Source organism: Pelodiscus sinensis, chromosome 1 (assembly GCF_049634645.1).
Source record: "Pelodiscus sinensis isolate JC-2024 chromosome 1, ASM4963464v1, whole genome shotgun sequence".
Lineage (NCBI taxonomy): Eukaryota > Metazoa > Chordata > Testudines > Trionychidae > Pelodiscus > Pelodiscus sinensis.
The window spans coordinates 56,824,519-56,845,708 of record NC_134711.1 but is presented as its reverse complement, the minus strand read 5'-3'; the positions used below and the strand labels follow the sequence as shown (position 1 = coordinate 56,845,708).

At 45.2% G+C, this 21,190-nt stretch overlaps 2 protein-coding genes across 9 annotated transcripts in view; one reads left to right on the top strand and one right to left on the bottom strand.

Annotated features, from left to right (window-relative positions):
* Positions 1 to 882: 882 nt before the first annotated feature.
* Positions 883 to 19,068, bottom strand: ATP23 (ATP23 metallopeptidase and ATP synthase assembly factor homolog). 4 transcript variants are annotated; one of them, XM_075930685.1, is made up of 7 exons: positions 18,706 to 18,845; positions 16,317 to 16,354; positions 13,853 to 13,898; positions 13,660 to 13,741; positions 9,002 to 9,139; positions 4,268 to 4,351; positions 883 to 1,410 (listed from the first exon to the last, which is right to left on the bottom strand). In XM_075930685.1, the coding sequence occupies exons 3-7, from the start codon at positions 13,867 to 13,869 to the stop codon at positions 1,207 to 1,209; spliced, it is 525 nt and encodes a 174-aa protein (XP_075786800.1). In that variant the 5' UTR covers positions 13,870 to 13,898; positions 16,317 to 16,354; positions 18,706 to 18,845; the 3' UTR covers positions 883 to 1,206. The 4 variants fall into 4 exon arrangements, with proteins under 4 accessions (XP_075786800.1, XP_006126531.2, XP_025042111.1 ...); XM_006126469.3 differs by lacking the exon at positions 16,317 to 16,354 and having other exon boundaries at positions 18,706 to 19,051; XM_025186326.2 differs by lacking the exon at positions 16,317 to 16,354 and having other exon boundaries at positions 18,734 to 18,875.
* Positions 19,021 to 21,190, top strand: part of RPAP3 (RNA polymerase II associated protein 3) — a 61,851-nt gene continuing 59,681 nt past the window's right edge. For 3 of the 5 annotated variants that reach the window (XM_075930640.1, XM_075930635.1, XM_075930630.1), the window contains exon 1: positions 19,021 to 19,194. In XM_075930640.1, coding sequence (XP_075786755.1) covers positions 19,027 to 19,194 — 168 coding nt within the window. In that variant the 5' untranslated portion in view covers positions 19,021 to 19,026. Of the gene's footprint in view, positions 19,195 to 19,241; positions 19,827 to 21,190 lie in introns of those variants that run through there. The other 2 variants (XM_075930650.1, XM_014575210.3) reach the window with 2 other exon arrangements.

Sequence of the window (21,190 nt, the reverse complement as noted above, 5' to 3'; positions counted from 1 at the left end):
AACGAAGCAACAAAAAAAGCTAATCAGTGCTTCATTTGCATAGCCTCTTCCCGCAAAAGTGTTAGTGTAGACAAAGGCTATGGTGCACACAATGTATTCCCTTGCTAGTGCTCACTAATGTACAGTGTATACAAGCCTGGAAGGAGAGTCTCAAAAAGAGACTAAAGCTCAACTAGGGACCTGGTCACCTAGTGCAATGTTTCTTAACCAGTGGTACGAGTACCTTCTCAAGTACCTCTAAGAAGTCTGGGGCGGGATGTCAAAACAACTGAATTTTTGCTAAGTTTTACAGTGCTTTATTTTCTTTTGTACTTTTTACACCCAAAAATGTAATCACCCTCCTGGCTATGATTAAGTTCTTTAAACAAATGTGTTGCTATGGTAGAAATTTTTTTTTGCATGTCTGAAAACTGAAGGTACTGGGGGTACTTATCCCCCTTTTTTTTAAGTTATTTTATAAAAAAAGGTTGAGAAACACTGGCTTAGTGGAATCTCACCACAACAAGCTGTGTTTTGTATAGAGTCCAACCTGGTGCCCTCTGAGCACTACCACCACATCAGTAAGTTAGCCAGGTTTGTGAATTCTGCCAGGTCTTAGGTGGTGAGTGTTAAAGCTTGTTCATAACTGCCTACCAGCAAAAATAGTGGTGCCTATGAAATTTAGACATCTGCAGGGATTGGCAGAAGCTAAGCAAAGATTCTAGGATCTAAATACTGGACTTAGGCACTTGAAGTGGCCGTTAAACATCTAAATCTCTTCATGGATCAAGCCTTACATGCCCATATGTGGATTTAAGATCCTGACTATAGGTACCCACTTTGAAAAATGAATGCTCATTTGTCTGTATGCAATATTGAAAATACACAATCTGTAAAAATCTGAACACTTAAAATTATTTTATTTGGTAAAGATAAAAGAAACCTTTTGGAAACTAGTTCTTGCTTGGACTTAGTAGATGTATATATGATTTGAAAAATGTTATAGTCAAAAGAAACACTGACAAACAGGCAAGGGAATACATGGTTTATAGTTCTTGTTCATTCATTCAGATTATTTCTAATTTAATCAGTGGAAATTGGTTTTTGTAAAAACTTTCCATACAAAACTGTAGTTTACATGCCAGAATTTCCTCTGAGCACTGGTACCAAGTATATATTCTTCATTTAAAATGTAACAGCACCACTAAAAATGAGTAACATTCTTCTTTACAAATTTGCATAATATCGATTCCGATTCTGAAAGTCTCTGTAAGCATATTTTGCATCTGATTTACTATGTGGAACTCGTCCAAATGGTTCATGATCGTTGAAACAGGAGTCAAAAACTTCATCCACAGCTTTTTCTGCTGTTTCTTTGCTAACTTTTCTAACAGCCAAAATGGAGCGAATGGCTCTGTCTCGTACACAGGTCTGAGAGAAATAAGGGGGAAAAATTGAAGTTAAGATAGGAAGATTCAAGGTTACAAAGCATTTTATGCAGATCTAGCCAAATATGAATTCCTATTGCACATGCATCAAGATTAAGGTTACTGTAAAGTCAGTATCACAGAAAACTGACACCATTCCAAACAGAGACATCTTGAAAATAAATCTGAACCATTTAATTTTCATTATGCACCTAAACCTTCCTGTAAAAAGAAGAAATGCTACTTTTCTTTGAGGAGCAATAATTAAAAAGCAGTGCAAAACTCTGGTCTTAAATAAAGAGACTATACAATTTAGATCAGCGGTCCCCAACCTTTAGAGGCTCCCAGGCGCCCGGGAGGTGGGGTCACTCAGGTGCCGGGCGCCTGGGGGCGGGGCCACGCGCCCGGGGGCACGCCAGGGGACTAGGATGCCCTTGCATCTGGCGCGTGCCCTAGGGCCGGGGCTCGGGCCTCCCGAGCGCCTTGTGCCGTGGGCCGGCGCTGCTGCCCGAGCCACGCGCCTGGGGCCTGCTCTGGTGCCGCTTGAGCACCGCGCACCCGAGCACCCGCATGTGCCCCGGGGTTGGGGCCGCCCGAGCGCCGCGCACCCAGCGCCAGTGCATGTCGCGCGCCTGGGGCTGGCGCCTCCCATGCGCTGGGGGCGGGGCCGGCCCAGGTTGTTGGCGGGCATGCACAAATGCTCTGGCGGGCACCGCGTTGGGGACCACTGATTTAGATAATCAAATGAGAAAAACATGTTCAAAGATAAAAGCCATGGTTCAGTTAGAGCAGTATTCACCAACCAGGAGATCAGGATCTACTGGTAGATCCTGGAGCCTCTGACAGGTGATTTTGACAGATTTGGCTGAGCGGCTATCAAGTACCTGCACTTCAGTTGCTCCTCCCCTCACTGCCTCTACCTCAGAGCTGCTCCCCAGCTCTGAGACTTCTGCTTGCTGTACAAGATGGAGGAGACAGTGGAGCGTGGCACTGAAGTCAGGGATGAAGAGACTCTGCCCCTGCCCTTCCAGGAGCCACTGCTGGACATGCTGGCTGCTTTCAGGCACAGTACAGGGCCCAGGCAGGGGTGACTGCACCACCATCTGAGTGCTGTCTGTGGTAAGCAGTGCCCAGCCCACAATCCTGAACCCCAGCTCTAAACCCTTTCCTGCACTCCAACCTCTGTCCCCTGGCGTGCCCCCGGGCACGTGGCCCCGCCCCCGGGCGCCCGGCACCTGAGTGACCCCACCTCCCGGGCGCCTGGGAGCCTCTACCTCACTACACCTCAACCTTCTGCTCCAGCCTGGTGCATGTGAGTGAGGATGGGGGAGAGAAAGGGGATGGAGTAATCGGGGCAGGGCCTCAGAATTGGTGGGGCAGGGGCTTGGAGAAAGGTATTTAGGTTGGAGGCAAATAATGGATTTCACATTCAAAAAGTGACCTTGTGCTTAAAAGGCTGGAGACAACTGAATTAGAAAATGTCTATACTACCATACAGATCAACAGGCAGTGATCAATTCAGTGGGCGCATTTTATCACACTCTCCCATTGACTCCAGTACTCCATCAAAATGAGAGGCGCAGGTGAAGCTGAGGAGAGAGCATTCACCATTGTCTTTGCTGCAGTGAATTAATGTGGTAAATAGGTCTAAATACGTCAACTGTAGCCACGCTATTCAAGTAGCTGAAGTTGCATAACTTAGATCCATGGCCCACTGTAGTCTTTCAACTATCATAAAACAGAAGATCTGAAGGAATAGTTTCTTCTGTCTCATCTAGGGATGTTAAAATGTGTAGAATTAAGTAACCGTGTAAACACTGAATTTCAGTAGTTACACATGGGGCGACAGTCAGCTTCACCTGCCACCCCGCACTGCTACCTCTTTATTAAAGGCAGTAGAACAGGGCAGCAGATAACTCTGAGAGTTGGTGTGTGCTTGGAGCTGGCTTTTCAGGTGGCTCCCCACATGTTTTGGGAGCCTGCATGTAATCATCAATGTTAACTGATGAGCCCAGGCTCAATGGTTAACCGTTTACATGGTTACACTTTCATATCCCTACTGTTATCATTACTTTCCTTAATCCCACTCTTCTGTAGCAACTGCTACCTATGAGGCTTTTCTTCTTTATACATATAAATACACACACACACAATCCCCAAGCCACCATTAGTAACCGCTGCTCTAGATCAGTCAGGAACAGATTTATTCAAGTTTAGTCCCGTAGTCTGGACTAGAGCAGTAAGACTTGAGGAAGGGGAAGCTAAGGCTAGGTCTACACCAGGGTTTCCCAACCTATGGGTCACCATTACATTTCAAAAGGGTCGCCAAGTGTCTCCCCAGGTGGCTCTTCCCTTCCTCCTCCCCTTGTTTTTGAATTGCCTTGGGTCACCAAGTAGTCTTGAATTGTCAAATTGGGTCCCCATCGGGAAAGGGTTGGGAACCACTGGTCTACACTGTAGCCTTGCAGAAAACCGCATGCAAATGAAGCTTGGCATGGAATATCACCACACTTCATTTGCATAATTAATGAGCAGGCATTTTTGCACAAGAGGCTTTTGTGCAAAAAAGAGCAGTGTAGATAGCTCCTTTTTGCACAAAAACCCCCTCTTGCACAAAAGCTGTTCTTCCTCAAAAAGGAAAAGGACTGAAGCCAAAGGAGCTGGATGGGAGAATGTGGGTTTTAGGGAGTAGGAGCAGACAGTTAGGTTTGAGTGGGTGGATGAGTAGGTGGGCAAGATTATGGCTAGGAATTTAATAAGCATTGGTGTATTGTTTGATTGGCTTTGTACACTTATCATAGTCTTACTTAATTGTTCCTTAACATAGATCAGTATTATTGACAAGGTACATTCTTCTTTACCTGATGGTGCTGTTTTAATCCGAATTTAAATCTGGTAATTTCATTTACAAGCGAGCAGTCTCCACTGAGATTAGCAGCTCGAATCTATCATGAAAACAAGAGACCATGGAACATAAATAGAAAACTCAAAGTATAGTAAGTCTAAATATAATGGTTTCCTGCATTTAGATTTTCAGGTATCAGGGGGTAGCCGTGTTAGTCTGGATCTGCAAAAGCGACGAGGAGTCCTGTGGCATCTTATAGACTAACAGATTTATTGGCGTATAAGCTTTCATGGGCAAAGACTCACTTTGTTAGATGCATGTAGTGGAAATTCCATGGGCAGGTATAAATATACAGGCATAAGAAAAGTACCAATCAAGAGTAAGGCTGGAGAGAACAAGGTCAATTTGGTCAGACGTACGGACTCTCCAGTTTGGCCAATGTATATAGCAGAGGGGCATTGCTGGCACATAATGGCATATATTACATTGGTAGATGTGCAGGTGAATGAACCCGTGATGGTGTGGCTGATCTGGCTAAGTCCTGTGATGGTGTCGCCCGTGTAGATACGTGGGCAGAGTTGGCACTGAGGTTTGTTGCAGGGATTGGTTCCTGAGTTAGAGTTACTGTGGTGTGATGTATAGTTGCTGGTGAGAATTTGCCCACAGACAACCCACCACCCTGAAGCAAGGACTGGCCTGCCTCCCAAGGCTCATGAAAGTAAAGGGATTGTTGTCCAGGATGGGTTGTAGATCACTGATGATGCGCTGGAGAGGTTTTAGAGGACTGTAAGTGATGGCCAGTGGTGTTCTGTGGGTCTCTTCGTTGGGCTTGTCTTGTAGTAAGAGCTTTCTGGGTACACGTCTGGCTCTGTTCATCTGTTTCTTCACTTCCCCGGGCGGGTATCGTAGTTTCAAGAATGCTTGGTGAAGATATTGTAGGTGTGTCTCTGTCTAAGGCAGTGGCCCCCAACCTTTCGGGGCTGTCGGGCATCCAGGGGCAGGGCTGCAAATGTGCTGCACACTGGGGGGGGGGGGGGGGGAAATCGGCTCAGTTGGGGACCACTAGTCTAAGGGGTTGGAGCAAATGCGGTTCACCTGAACATCTACCAATGTAATATACGCCATCATGTGCCAGCAATGCCCCTCTGCTATATACATCGGCCAAACTGGACAGTCCCTACGTAAAAGAATAAACTGACACAAATCAGATATCAGGAATGGTAACATACAAAAACTTGTAGGAGAACACTTCAATCTCCCTGGACACACAGTAGCAGATTTAAAGGTAGCCATCTTGCAACAAAAAAATTTCAAGAACAGACTTCAAAGAGAAACTGCTGAGCTACAATTCATCTGCAAATTTGACACCATCATTTTAGGATTAAATAAAGACTGTGAATGGCTAGCCAAATACAAAAGCAGTTGGTGTTGGTACTCTTTTCTTATGACTGTATATTTATACCTGCCCCTGGAGTTTCCACTACATGCATCTGACAAAGTGGGTCTTTGCCCACGAAAGCTTATGCTTCAATAAATCTGTTAGTCTATAAGGTGCCACAGGACTCTTTGGCACAAGGAAGAGAGAAAAATTGTTCTTCCTGGCCTCTGAGGATAGAACAAGAAGCAATGGGCTTAAACTGCAGCAAGGGAGGTTTAGGTTGGACATTAGGAAAAAGTTCCTAACTGTCAGGGTGGTTAAACACTGGAACAAATTGCCTAGCGTTGTTTTAAATATCTCCAGAGATGGAGATTCCACGTGTAGGTTAGATAAATGTCTATCAGGGATGGTCTAGACAGTATTGGGTCCTGCCATGAGGGCACAGAACTTGACTCGATGACCTATCAAGATCCCTTCTGGTCCTAGTTTTCTATGATTTTTCTGGTACACTCTCCCATATTGCGCTGGGCTAGGGAAGACTAACCCTTCTTTGTCCTTTAGTGTCAGCTATGCCAAGACATAATTCACTATCTTTTTCCTTGATTTTGCTCTCCTGTACTTTTCTTTCTTTTTGTTGTACTCCCTCCAGTCTCTAGTTCTATATAAGGCTACATATTGTTCTTCAGGGAATGTCTCCTGGTGACTCCAGGGGGCCAAGTCACACATACTCTTGCAGCCAAGATGAGTAATCAAGGAATAGAAGAGAAACTTAGATCTGTGAGCCAATGCTTGAATATGAAAACTCTGTGAGATGTTCTTGCTATCTACACTATGGGCTGTTCATACAGCAGCAGCCAAGTGGCTTTCAGAGAACCATCTGCTGAATTTTCCACAATAGCAGAAACATAGCTACATTAAGAGAAGGCTAACTTAGATTCATATACATTTATCTGCTCCTCAGTATTCTCTTCCTCTGCCTTGCATTTTCTTTTCCTCCTCCAAACTCATTTGGGGCTACTTTCTGGGATGGGAAACACTGTTCTAACAGTAAAAAAAAATTTTTTAATAATGTGCAGGAAAAAACCCAACCACATTGTTTTGTAAGAAAAAGCTGGTATTTGCAATGGTGAATTTAAAAAGGATCGACGGGGCAAAAGTTCTTTGGACACAAAACCAGAAGCCAATGTGACTGTATATAACTAAAGTATAAAGCAAGGAAGTCCTAGGAAAACATAAGCCAAAATCATGTGTTAAATCCTATGTCCTAATTTTTTGTTTGGCACCTAGTCACTTTGACATGCACTTCTCTAAGAGAAGGCAGATAACAGTATTTCTGAACTCTGGAATGGATTTAATGATACCGTGTATTTGCCCGCTGGATACTAAACCAAATTCATTTCCATGAAGAATTACAGAAATCACCGCTGCCTTCCATCCTGTCTAGGTAAAACAAATGCAAACATCACACACAATTTAATGTACCTTTCTGAAATCTAACTTCTCCGTAGCAAATTCATTACATTACTTCTCTTATTGGCACATATCACTGAGTATGCAGTTTTTACAATGAAACCTTTAAGTTTCTGATATCAACTTTAATTCTCGGGAAGTATTCCTAAAGGTTTTAAAACAACTAAAATGACATGGCACCATATAATCCTATACATTTGCATTGTCTTTATTATGGTATGGAATTTTTTTTGTTCACAAGGAAACTTTCTACTTTATCCAAATGACAAAGATGACATTTATATGGAAATATACTTCATGTACTTCTAGTTCATATTCCAAAATCAACTATTAGTAACCTGTGTAAGTAGCTTAGCTTCATTTCATAATCCATTAAATTCACCAGGCTACACAAGCTACAATAATAATCTGGTAATAACCAGATTGTAGCAAAAGGATTAGGGTGACATGAACAGAGGTTTGTGATTATTAGAGTATATGATCAGTCACAGTAAATGAAATAAATATTTTTACAGCAAGAGAAACTTTATAAATTTTTCTACAAATTAGTGTTATCTTCATAGTAGAGTTGAAGATTAAAATTAATAAATACTGTACTAGCTACATATTTTATTCTGTAGCTATTGAAATTAGACTAATTACATATCAGAAGTAGATAAATATGTATTATGTGTTACATTTGTTTATTAAATTCCAAAACAAAGTAGTTCAAAGTACAGGTAGTCCCCGGGTTACGTACAAGATAGGGACTGTAGGTTTGTTCTTAAGTTGAATCTGTATGTAAGTAGGAACTGGCGTCCAGATTCAGACACTGCTGAAACTGACCACCAGTTCTGACTTACATACAGAATCAACTTAAGAACCCCAGGCGTCCCCAAGTCAGCTGCTGCTGAAACTGATCAGCAGCTGATTCCAGGAAGCCCGGGGCAGAGCAACTCTGCCTGGGGCTTCCTGTAGTCAGCGCTGGTCAGTTTCAGCAGAAGCTGACTTGGGGACGCCTGGGGCAGAGCAGCTGGGGTGCTGCTGGGTTGCTCCAGTAGCGTCGCTCCTGGGTGCTACTGGACCAACCTAGCAGCACCCCATCTGCTCTGCCCCAGGCGTCCTGATTCAGCCGCTGCTGAAACTGACCAGCAGCGGCTGAATCAGGACCTGGGGCAGAGCAGCTGGGGTGCTGCCGGGTTGGTCCAGTAGTGCCCAGAGCGGCGCTGCAGGACCAATCGGCAACGCCCCAGCTGCTCTGCCCCAGAGTCCAAAACAAAAGCCTGGTCTGCTGGGCGGGGGGGGGGGGGGGGGGGGAGCCACACTAGCTGCCCCCCCCCCCGCCCCCCCAGCAGACCAGGGACACGGGGAGCAGAGCCTCTGAGGCTTTGCTCTGGCAAAGCCTCAGAGGCGAGGGACCCCGCCGCGGCTGCGGCTTCAGTCCGGGAGCCTGTGGTCTGCTGGGGACGGTCCCCAGCAGACCACAGGCACCCAGATTGAAGCGGCAGCAGCGGCGGTTCCCCGCGCCTCTGAGGCTTTGCTCTGGCAAAGCCTCAGAAGCGCGGGAACCCGCCCGGTGCCCCTGGTCTGCTGGAGACGGTCTCCAGCAGACCAGGGGCACCGGAGCAGCTTACGAACGGGGCTTTCTCGCCCCGACTTCCGGGGCGAGAAAGCCCCGTTCGTAAGTGCGGATCCGACGTAAGTCAGATCCGCGTAAGTCGGGGACTGCCTGTATACTTTGAACAAGTCCAGTCTCTAGACTGAACCAACAGGAGGAAAAAAAAGGGATGAAGTAGTGAGTTTTACTGAACTATGCTTGGATAGAACATTTGGCTCAGCGCCGAGTACCTCTAATGACCACCAGTAAATAACACTCAATCTCAAGTGGGAAGCCTACTTGCACGTGACAGTATGTTGCCTTACCTCTGAACAGGCTAAATGTTTGACATTTTTGAACCAGTCAACATGTGCACGACAATGATCAAAAGCATGAATCAGTTCATGTGTAACCACTCGGTTCATATGGGATTGTTGGTGAATATTGTTCTGGCACAGAACAATCTGTAGAACAAAAATACAGGAAATCATCAGAAAGCTAAAGGAATTTTCATTGCAAGAGTTTTAGCTTTGAACAGTATTATTAGCTTTCAACTTCTCCTTACACTATTCATATTATTACTATTTATCCAGGGTATCACCACAACACTAATTTAACCAGAATTCATTCCTTAATTAAATCCAAAGTCCGAATGGTATTTATACAATTACTCTAAATATTCCTAAAAGCCTAACTGATAAGCATTTTACTACATCCCAACAATAACACCACATTTCATAAGCATTTAAATCACAAAACTTACAAATGGGATAAACCCAAATGGGATAAACCAGGGGGTTTTAGACTCAGTCATAGGCGTATGGCTGGAAGGGACCCGAGAGGTGTTATCTAAGCTAAAAATCTCCAATAATGGAAATTCCATAACCTTCATACACAATTTTTTTCCCCAGTGCTTAACCACTCAGACAGATTGGAAGTTTTCCCTAATTTCCTAACTAAACCTCACTTTCTGCAATTTAAACCTCATTGCTTCTTGTCCTGTCCTCAATGGATAAAGAACAATTTTTCACCCTCCCCTCTGGAACTACTTTTTACATACTTGAAAAATGTTATCCCCACCCCCAAACTTCTCTGTTCCAAACTAAATAATCCAGGTTTTTTTGTTTGTTTGTTTTTCAATCTTCCCTCAAAAGTCATGTTTTTTAAGCCTTTAATAATTATTTACTCCCTTCTAGACTAAGGATGTTAAGACGCGTGTAATTCATTAATTGTGTAGTCGACAATTTTTGTCAATTACACAATTAATCGATAAGGGTTTGCACTGCAAGCACTCAATCCCAAGTCTGGCAACTACCCCCACTGTGTCTCTGCACAAAGAATAATTTAGGTGCCAGCAGGCAGGTAGCCTGGCATAGTCCCAGCTCATGCCAGATCCCAAGAGAGACCCCTGCTATGGCTCTGTAATAATACTTTCCTTGACAAGCTGCAGCGGGGATAGCTCCCAGGACCCAGCACAAGCTGGGACTAAAACAGGCTGCTGGCCATTGGTTCCTAAATGACTGTTTATGCAGAGCTACAGCAGGAGATCTCACGATGGGTTCCAGGTGCTCTGGGACTGAGCCAGGCTGCTGGCTAGCCCTCTAAAATATTTACTGGCAGAGCTGCAGGGGAAAAGGGGTGAAATGTGTGTAGCTGGTAGCATTAATCAATAAGCTTTCGCTTGTCAGTTATTCATTTAATCAACTACACTATTCCATCCCTATGCTGGACTTTCTCTAATATGTCTGTATATTTTCTGAAATGAGGCACCCAGAACTGGATATACCACTCTCATTGATGCCCAATTGGCATGTACAGATTTACTTCTCTTCTAATACTGACAACAGCCTGCTAACACATCCAGAATGATGTTTAGTTGTTTGTTTTTGCAACAGCATTGTACTATTGATCCATATTTAGCTTATGATTTGCAATGACCTCTAGATTCCTTTCCGCAGTACTCCTTCCTGGGTGCTCATTTCCCATTCTGTATGTTCGGAACTGACTGTTCCATTCACAGCGGGAGTACTTTGCATTCATCCTTAATTAATTTCATTTTATTTACTTCCAATCATTTCTCCAGTTTTAGATAATTTTGAATTTTAATCCTAATCCTCTAAAGTGATCCCTCCAAGTTTGGTATCATTCGCAAATTTCATTAATGTATTCTCTCACTAGGGATATATTAGTATAGTCTATTAACTGATAAGAGAAAGCTTATAGGTTAAGGCTATAGACTACACACATTCCCCCTCCTACCTCCCTGCCAGTAAATTTTTAGTAGGCTGGCTAGCAGCCCGGCTCAGTCCTGGCTTGCGCCAAGTCCGGGACCGACCCCCACTGCAGCTCTGCATTTAAAGTGCATTAGGAGCCAGGTGGTCAGGCAGCCCAGGTCAATTCCAACTAGCACCGGACCCGGGAGCTCAAACCCTGACCTCCCTCCCCTGACTGGGGCTGCTGCCTTTGTATCAGAGGCAGCAGCATGGGGTGACAGGCAGTCAGTCCGTGAGGGGAACTGATATAAAGGCAGCATCGCAGAGTGGCAGGGGGCTCCTTGGGAGTGGGGCGGGAGTTCACTGGCTGCTGGCCTCACCCACGTGGATTATAGACTAGTCAAGTAACCAATTAGAATTCGTGAGGTTAATTGACTTATTCAACTAAGTGATATTTAATATCCCTACTCCACACCATTAAATCATTGATGAAACTCCAGAACAGAACCAAACCCAGGACCAAACCCTGTAGGACAACATTCAAAATGCCCTTCCAACTAACTACTCTCTGGGAATGGTTTTCCAACCAGTTATGCATCCATCTTATAATAGCTCAATCTAGGCTATATTTCCATAGCTTGTTTATGAAAAGGTCATGCACACACAGTATCAAAAGACTTACTAAGTCAAGACATACCACGTCTAGTCCATCCTTCCCTCCCACCCCCGGCAACCTCAAGTCTTGTTACCCTGTCAAAGAAAGCTATTAGGTGACAGTCTGCATGGATTTGTGAAGAACAAATCACAGCAAACCAACCTATAACCTTACTTTCATCTAGGCATTTACAAATTGATTGATTGCTTATTTGCCACAATATCCATCTTGGTACTGAAGTTAACCTGACTGGTCTGCAATTCCCCATGTTACCCTTATTATATATTGGCACTATATTTGCCCTGTTCAGTCTTCTAGAATCTTCCCTATCTTCCATGAGTTTAAGATAATCAGTCAGATATCTCCTCAGTAAACTGCCTGAATATTCTAACATATACATTATGTTGGTTGGCTGTATTAGCATTGAATCCCTTAAGAATTCACTTGTTTATACCCTTTAACAAATGAGATGTTATTCTGAATTACTGACATCAGGTAAAAACAATTTGTGATACTGAACCCTTTTTTCCAGTCTTACTCCAAATAAGATTTACAACTTCATTTTTCCTGCAAGGCCTTTTCTCCCCATCTCGTCCCTTTCTTCTTGCTAAACAAATAGCCATGCTGTCTCCTTTTTCTTACTTAAAAGATTTTTCTTCTTACTTAAAACCATGCAGATTCAGTTTTAAATCCTATCGGTTAGAGGACTTTTTTTTTTCAGAAATTTTCCTTTATTTATTACTTACTAGCTGGAGTTACCTGGCATTGCTCAGGAAACCAGATGAACAAAATCTAGAAAAACAGAAGCTGGTCCTGACAGCTTCCAGCCATACAGCTGCTGCCAGTATGACCAGCTGCCCCTCCCATGGACTGCATCTCTCACCCTTCCCCCCAGTATCATCCAGTATCAAACCCAGGATCAGTGCCCAGATTTAAGGGATTCCCCGCCTCAGATTAATTTCTCACCCACCCAGCATCATCCAGTGCTGCCCCTTGGGCAAGTGCCCCTCAAAGGAGACCCTCCCCTATGCCATGGGCTTCATTTCTCACTCACTCCCGGCAGGATTGTCCAGCTCCACTTCCTTTATCCCCCTACAATCCTGCCCTCTCCCTACTCGCCCCCAAAGGTCCAGCCACCCCCAATCCTGCCCTCCTTCCACTTGCCCCCAATGGTTCAGCCCCCTCTATTCATTCTTCCCCCCCCCCCAACTCTCACCTCCGAGTCCCTGATGCACCTTTCTGGACACTTTTTCAAAGTGGCAGCTGAGGGATAACACCAGCCCCACCCCCTCCACCTAGAGCGAGCCCCGGCAGCAATCTGCCCGCCCATTGGTCGACTGCCGGGCCCCAAGCCAATTGCGCTATTGAAGAGGGGTCTCCATATGCTTCCAGCAATGGTGGGGAAACAGCTTCTCCCCGCACTGCCAAGCTTCGTACAACCCTGGGGAGAGGCGTTGGTCTCATCTCTTCCCTCCCACAGTACCTTAAAACCTTCTCCTGGAGGAAAGGTTATCCCATGGAAAGTCGGGTTGCGGGAGGTCTTATACCGTCCAAGTTATTAGAGCACAAACATTCTCCTTTATATATTAGATTCTTTGAACCACACTTCCTTTCATTTGGACTTTAACTTAGTATTTTCAATACCTTCCTTCCAATTTGCTACTCAAGACCTTTTTTTACACCACCTATACTTCTATAAACAAAAAATTTAAGCTAACTCAAATTCGTTCATTTCATATTTATCCTACAATCCCTCAAATACCCCAGAAAAGTCATCTGCATCACTGAGGACTTTTGGAATCCCACCTTTTTCTCCATTGCCCACATCTTTAGCCTACTGTGTACTAATATTACTGATATTGCCCTATTTTGTGTTATTTTACATGGAGTAAAAATAATAATTCTTACATTCTTAATTGTTTACTAGCAGAGCTCAAAGCACTTTACAAAGAAGCACCAATATCTAAGCACACACACAAGGTCTACCTGATTTTAAAGTTTCCTTTCTTTTTATGGATTTGAATCAAACGTCCAACATTCTTTAAAAATCTGATTGTGATTATAAATGCATTTTCTTGCAATCTTCTTTTACACTTCATAGGTATTAAATAGTCACCTGTGATGTTGCAGAATCAAAGCCTCCACTGACACACCCATCACAGTCTTCACATGCAAAGTGCCGATCTTTATAAACAGTGCTGAAAGGTCAAAATGCATAAAATTAGAGGCAAGTTTTAAATAATATTTTAACAATGAACGGCATTTCCTTAGCAGTCAATATAGTACACACAAGTCAGAGATTTACTTACCAGCCTGACTGCTTCATGGCATCAAGAAGAAGCTGAGCGTATGGATCTAGAAAAACATTGCTGCAATCAATTTCTTTAGTTCAATAATTTATTACACAAAGTAATTACAGTAAGTTCTCTATACAATTAATAATTATATGGTGATAAAGTGATACTATATCTTAAATTAAAATGGGATCAGAAGTCAACTTACAAATATCCTATTCCCGGTAGGTGAAAAATTATGTTCAAAGCAATACAATGCTCAATTTACTGCAGGACACATAGACATTAGATTCCAAATGCTTGAGGAGAAGCCAAAACTACTTTTGAGTCCTGTACAGAAATTAGGCCTGATGTACATTATGAAATTAGGTTGAAGTTAGTCATGTTAGGTCGATTTTAAAACCAGAGAGTCTAAACCATTGAGTCCCTATTTCTACATTGCTCCTTGACGAGGTAACTGGCTCTGTCGATATGGGAAAGTCAGTGGATGTGATATACCTTGACTTTAGCAAAGCTTTTGATATGGTCTCCCACAATATTCTTGCCAGCAAGTTAAGGGAGTTTGGATTGGCTAAATGGCCTGTAAGATGGATAGAAAGCTGGCTAGACTGTTGGGCCCAACGAGTAGTGATCAATGTCAGGTTGGCGGTCGGTTTTTAGCAGAGTGCCCCAATGATCAATTCTGGGACTGGTTTTGTTCATCTTTATTAATGACCTGGATGAGGGGATGGATTGCATCCTCAGCAAGTCTGCAGATGACACTAAGCTAGGGGGAGAGGTAGATACGCTGGAGGCCAGTGATAGGGTGTAGAGTGACCTGGATAGATTAGAGGATTGGGCCAAAAGAAATCTAATGAGGTTCAACAAGGACAAGTGTAGAGTCCTGCACTTGGGACAGAAGAATCCCACGTATTGTTACAGGCTGGGGACTGAATGGCTAAGTAGCAGTTCAGCAGAAAAGGACCTGGGGATTACAGTGGATGAGAAGCTGGATATGAGTCAACAGTGTGCACTTGTAGCCAAGAAGGCTAATGGCATATTAGGGTGCATTAAGAGGAGCATTGCCAGCAGATCCAGAGAAGTGATTATTCCCCTTTATTCGGCTCAGGTGAGGCCACAACTGGAGTATTGTGTCCAGTTCTAGGTCCCCAACTATAGAAAGGATGTGGACGCATTGGAGAGGGTCCAGCAGAGGGCGACCAAAATAATTAGGGGGCTGTAGCGCATGACCTATGAGGAGAGACTGAAAGATTTGGGTTTGTTTAGTCTGCAGAAGCGAAGAGTGAGGGGGGATTTGATAGCAGCCTTCAACTTTCTGAAGGGGGTTTCCAAAGAGGATGGAGAAAGGCTGTTCACAGTAGTGACTCATGGCAGAACAAGGAGCAATAGTCTCAAGTTGAAGCGGGGAGGTCTAGGTTGGATATTAAGAAAAACTATTTCACTAGGAGGGTGGTGAAGTACTGGAATATGTTACCTAGGGAGGTGGTGGAATCTCCATCCCTAGAGGTGTTTAAGCCTCAGCTTGACAAAGCCCTGTCTGGGTTGATTTAGTTGGGATTGGTCCTACCTTGGGCAGAGGGCTGGACTGGATGACCTCCTGAGGTCTCTTCCAGCTCTGAGTCGTGCTAAATTTGACACTTCATGGTTGATTTCCAGATAGTACAGATGCGCTGCTGTTAAAGTTGATGTGCTTGAACTCCAGGTGTCCCAATGGCCCAATGTTATGTCTTTGGCCAGCACTTTCAACTCTACTGCTCTCCCAGGTATACAGGAAAAGCCTGGGGAAATTTGGAATTTTATTTCCTATTTGGCCAGTGTGGGGAGCCCAGCTGCACCCCTCAGCAACACAGCTGGCCACGAATGCCCAGGATTGTACACAAGTTCCAGCATGGAGCATGCAGGAGATCCTGGATCTGATTTCTGTGTCTGGGGAAAGGAATCTGTGCACGCACAACTCCAAAGCAGCAGAAGAAATGCTGATATCGATGCCAAAATTACACAGGACATGGTGGAAAAGAATACACCTGGAACACCCAGCAGTGCCGTGTGAAAATAAAAACTCAGGCAGGCCTACCAAAAAACAAAGGAGGCAAATAATCAGTCTGGGTCACAGTTGCAATCGTGCCACTTCCATGAATACCTAATTACTGTCCCATAGCTATCTGTAGATATCCCACCAGTGACTCTTTAGGCAGCATTGAGTAGCAATGAGGAAGAAATGGTAGAAGAGCAGGAGGACAACGAGGAGAATGCTCAGCGGGCAAGCGAAGGATCTGATCTCACTAAGAGCCAGGACCTTTTTTAAAAGCTTTGGAGTCAATCCCAGGACTTATTGCTTCCAGCCCCTGATGCTGGGGAGTACACTTCTAGTGAGTTTACATTTTAATCATGCTACAGTGGATAAATGTAATTGGTTTAGATAAATTCAAATTAAATAAAAGATAAATTAATGGAGATTATTAGGTCCACCAATACTTACTAGCCAGAATGGTGTGCCTACCCTCTGTTTGTCAGGGGCTGGAAATAGAAGACAGGAAAGGGCTCACTTGATAACCTGTTCTGTTCACTCCCTCCAGGGCATCTGGCATTGGCCACGGTGGGAAGACAGGATACTAGGCTAGATGGACCTTTGGTCTGACCCAGTATGGCCATTCTTAACTAAAATGTAGGCCAATCTTTCCATGCCCTGAGAGAGATGAATTTACTACAATGAGAAAAACCCCTTTCAATTCCTGTAGTAAGTGTCCACACTATAGCAGTGGACTTGTACACCCAACCTCAGTGTAAAATAATGCAAGCTACCCAGAAAATGAATATATATCTTCAATCTGTAAGAGAGAAAGAAGAGTTACAGAAGAGGACCTCTGGGGGAAAAAAAACATATAGGAGCCACTTTTGTACTTGCATTTCTGTGTGAAGTATATAGAGCAATATAAACAAGTAATTATTTGACATTAGTTAGTAGTGACTTTGCTTGTGCTTTTTACGTAGCCTAATATAAACCTCGGCAAATATCTAGATTAGTTAATGTTGTACCCACGAAGATCTATATGTACCCCAGTTGAGAACCACTACTATACATAGAAATGTAAATGAAATGTATTTATAGACTAATAGATTTATTTTTACCTGGTAAAAATAAGAAAATAGGCAATTTTTCATAGAATCACAGAACACTAAGACTATGACTACAATGGCGGCTTCTTGTGCAAGAACATCTTGCGAAAGACTTCTTGCACAAGAACGCTTGCACAAGAAAACGTCCTCAGTGTCATGTGCGAGCTGTGCTTTTGCGCAAGAGCGCCCATGGCAGTGTGGATGCTCTCTTGCGCAAGAAAGCTCTGATGGCCATTTTAGCCATAGGACTTTCTTTAGCCATAGGACTTTCTTACGCAAGAAATCCCTGCCGAGTGTCCACACTGCCCTTTTGAGCAAGAGCTCCTGTGCAAGAGGGCTTACACCCGATTAAAAAAAAAAGAGCGTAGCACTTGTGCAAGAAGCTCTCTTTTACCACGCTGTACTGTAAGTTTCCTTGCGCAAGGAGGGGCGGGGGCGCCAGTGTGGATGCTCTGCAGATTCTTGCGCAAGAACGGCTGTACTTGCGCAAGAAACCGCGAGTGTAGACATAGCCTAAAACTGGAAGGGACCTTAAGAGGTCGAGTCCAGTCCTCATGGCAGAATTCAGTACCATCTAGACCATCCCTGATACATGGCTATCTAATCTGCTCTGAAACATCTTCAGAGATGGAAATTCCACAACCTCCTTAAGCAACTTATTCCATGTTTAACCACCCTGACACTTAGGAACTTTTTCCTAACGTCCAACCTAAACCTCCCTTGCTGCAGTTTAAGCCCATTGCTTCTTGTCCTATCCTCAGAGACTAAGGAGAACAATTTTCTCCCTCCTCATTATGACACCCTCTTAGATACCTGAAAACTGCTATCATGTCCCCTCTCCAGTCTTCTCCTTTTCAAACTGAACAAGCCCAGTTCTTTCAGTCTTCCTTTATATGTCATGTTCTCTAGACCTTTAATCATTCTTGCTTCTCTTCTCTGGACCTCTCCAATTTCTCTACATCTTTCTTGAAATGTGGTGCCCAGAACTGGACACAATACTCCAATTGAGACCTAATCAAAGTAGAGTGGAAGAATGACTTTTCAAGTCTTGCTCACAAGACTCCTGTTTTCAGGAATAGTGTTATGTGACACTTGTATGTTTGTCTGATTTTGTAAGTAAGTAGTTTATAAGTAGTAGTAAGTGAGGTGAAACGTGGGAATATGCAAGACAAATCAAATTCTCAAAAGACATAAAATAGTCTGGGAAGGTTGACAGCCCTGACTGCAGAATAATCTAAGGCTGTTGAGTAGCAAGTAAATGACTAATCGTATACTTGACACAATTTGTATTGAGTACACGATTAGTTGATAAGGGGCAGCTGCAGCTCTGCAGCTTAAAGGTAGTAGGAACCAGGCATGCAGGCAGCCCAGCTCCCACGCTGCGCCTCTGCCTTTTAAATGTAGTAATAGCCAGGTGACTCTTACTACATTTTAAAAAAAACAGGACCATGTAGCATTTTAAAGACTAACAAGATGGTTTGTTAGGTGATGAGCTTTCGTGGGCCAGGTTTAAAAAGGTAGCGCTGTTGCCCTGTCTCCCCACCCCCAAAGAGGCTGCTGGGGCAAACCGGCTTTTAAGCCGGCCAGAGCCTTAGCGCGGAGCCGGGCTGAGGGTCGGCGGGGCGCACTCGGGGCAAGGCGCAGAGGCCTCGCTGCCCCCACAAAGCGCCGGGGGCCCTGCCCGCGCTGCGGGGCTGAGTGTGACCGAGGGAGATCGGAAACCCCGCCCGGAGACGCTCCCCGGCCCTTACTTGTGTCCAGGGCGATCCTCAGCATCACCTGGCACTTGTGGTTGAAGGTGAAGAGGCTGGTGGTCAGGAAGCTGCGCTTGGCCTCGCTGTGCCGCTCCGGGAAGAGCCGGTAGCCGAAATCCTCCCCCTCAGCCACCTCCGGCGGCGGCTCGCTGCGATCCATGGGCCCGGACGCTCACAGGCTGCGGCTCCGGGACACGGCCCCGGACCGGCTACGACCGTTCGCGGGCAAAGGTTACCCCCAGCCCCGCCCCGCCAATCGCAAAGCCGGCAGCGCATCACGTGCTGCAGCCCGCGAGCCGAGGGGCGGTGCCGTCAGCCATGACACCAGAGGCAACGGGCGCTAGGGGTGAGCGCCGCGTGGGGGCGGCCGCTGGAACCAGGTGCGCGGGTGACTCGGTTTCCAGCCCCAGCCGCGGTGCACGCTGGGAAGGGCTGGCCGCGGTTTACGGCGCTACCGGCGGCAGGAGGAGGCGGTACCCGGCGCAGGTGGGACCTGGAGGACGAGGGGCGGCGGGGACCCGGTCTGCATGCGGCGGGGGTGCCTGGGTGTGTCTGGGGGGCGAGCGGTGGCGGCCGCCTGAGGGTCCCGGGGTCCTTGGCCTGCTCTTCGTTCCAAAAACAGCACGAGCACAGTAACGGCAAAGTAAACGTCCGTGCGGTTCTCCTGCTCTCTGCCCCGCGCAATGAAACGTGATGATGGCAGGTGGAGTCCTGGGTAGTTTCTAATGATATGCAGCTTCCAGATGAGAGTGACGCAGTTGTTCAGTAGCCGCTTGCTGTGACACTTTTGCATTTGTATGGCTGGTTTTGTAAGCGAGTTGCCTTTAATTGACTCGAAACTTGGACGGATGCAAGACCGATCAGATGCCTGGAGAGGGTGGAGTAGCCTGGGAGTTGTGAAGAGCCACTGATCTACACAACCCGCGTTCTAGGAAAGGGAAGCATGCTGTGCCCACGAACGCTCATGATTCCATCTGCATGTGTTGTTGGTCTTTAAAGTGCTACCAGACTATTGGTTGTGGGGAGGGAGGGAGGGAGGTGCCTCATTTTGGGCTGTGAGAAGTCACCAGTCCATACTAGAGATCAATAGCCAGGAATCTATCTCTTGGAGTAATCAGGTGAGTGCTTTAATCACAGATCTATGGGGTAGTCTGATGTGGGGTTCTTAGTCTTTCTCTGTTAAAACTTCTCCACTCTTAATCAGTGCTTAGATAGCTGCACCTCACATCAATATCCTATTTCTCAGTGATAAGAGCATCTTCCTGAGATGCCTGAGCCTTCCTCCCAGGTGACCGCTATGCTAAATATTGCAAGATAACCCTGCTTCCTTCAAGTAGACTCTAAATGGGACCTGCTCTGACAGGTACCATCAGTCTATCTACCCTATTGGGCTCTGTGCACAAAATAGGCAGATGAATGCTTGTCTTCTCCTGGTTTGTGCCTCGTTCTGGTGTTTAGGCATGCAGATGCATAGAGCGTGGCAGCAGCGTAAGTGCAGAGAGGCTAAAGTTTAGATGCAGAGGGAACCTGTAAACTTAGGCCCCAAGTGAATTTAGGTGCTTGTGAGGTTCAGTGGGAGTTTTGTGGATCATGGGTGGCATTTAAAACTGGGGTTTCTGTGCCTAAAACTGAATTTTAAGTACCTAAAATTAGGTTTAGCACCTAAGTACCTTTGTGGTTCGAGGTCTAAATAAGTTGCCCAAGATTGCACACGAAATTTGTGCTAGACGTGTGAATTGAGTCTAGGGGAGGGGTCGGCAACCTTTTCAAACCAAAGAGCCAAACAACATCAAAATTTAGAGCAAGGGGTCAACAAAGTGCCATATAAAAATGCCCGTTTGCATGACTGAAAATATACAACTTGTACTCACAGACTTTATTTAATAGGACTTCTGTACTTCATCTTTTCACACATTTCTTTGACGTTTGCATCATAACTGGTCAAATCCAGCTTCATGCACACATTCAGGCTTTCTTCTGTCACTCTTATGGCAGGGGCTGGTGATGTGGGGGTGCAGGAGTCTGGGTTGGAGTATACAAGGGGCTCAGGGCAGGAGATTGGAGTGTATGATGGACTCAGGGCACAAGGTTGGGGTGTGTAGGGTAAAGGAGTGTTATGGCAGAAGACTGGAGATGTGGGGAAGTGTAAGTTTGGGGATGTGGGGGTATGAGGGCTCAAGGCAGTGGGTTCAGGTGTATGACGGGGTGCAGGAGTGGTATGACGCTGTGGCCAGATGAGGGCTCAGCCCCAATTGGGTCTTGTTGGCCAGACTTCATTTTAAAATAAAGTAAAATATTATGTGCAACACAAAAGATTTAGGGTAGGAATGGGGAACCTTTTTTGGGTCGGGGCTACTGACCAACAGAAAAATCAGTTTTACAAGTAAGAAGTAAAAAAAAAAAAAAAAAAACTCCCCCCCCCCCCCCCAACTCTCACTGATGTGACTCCCCCTCCCAACTGAAACACCTCACTCCCTTGGTG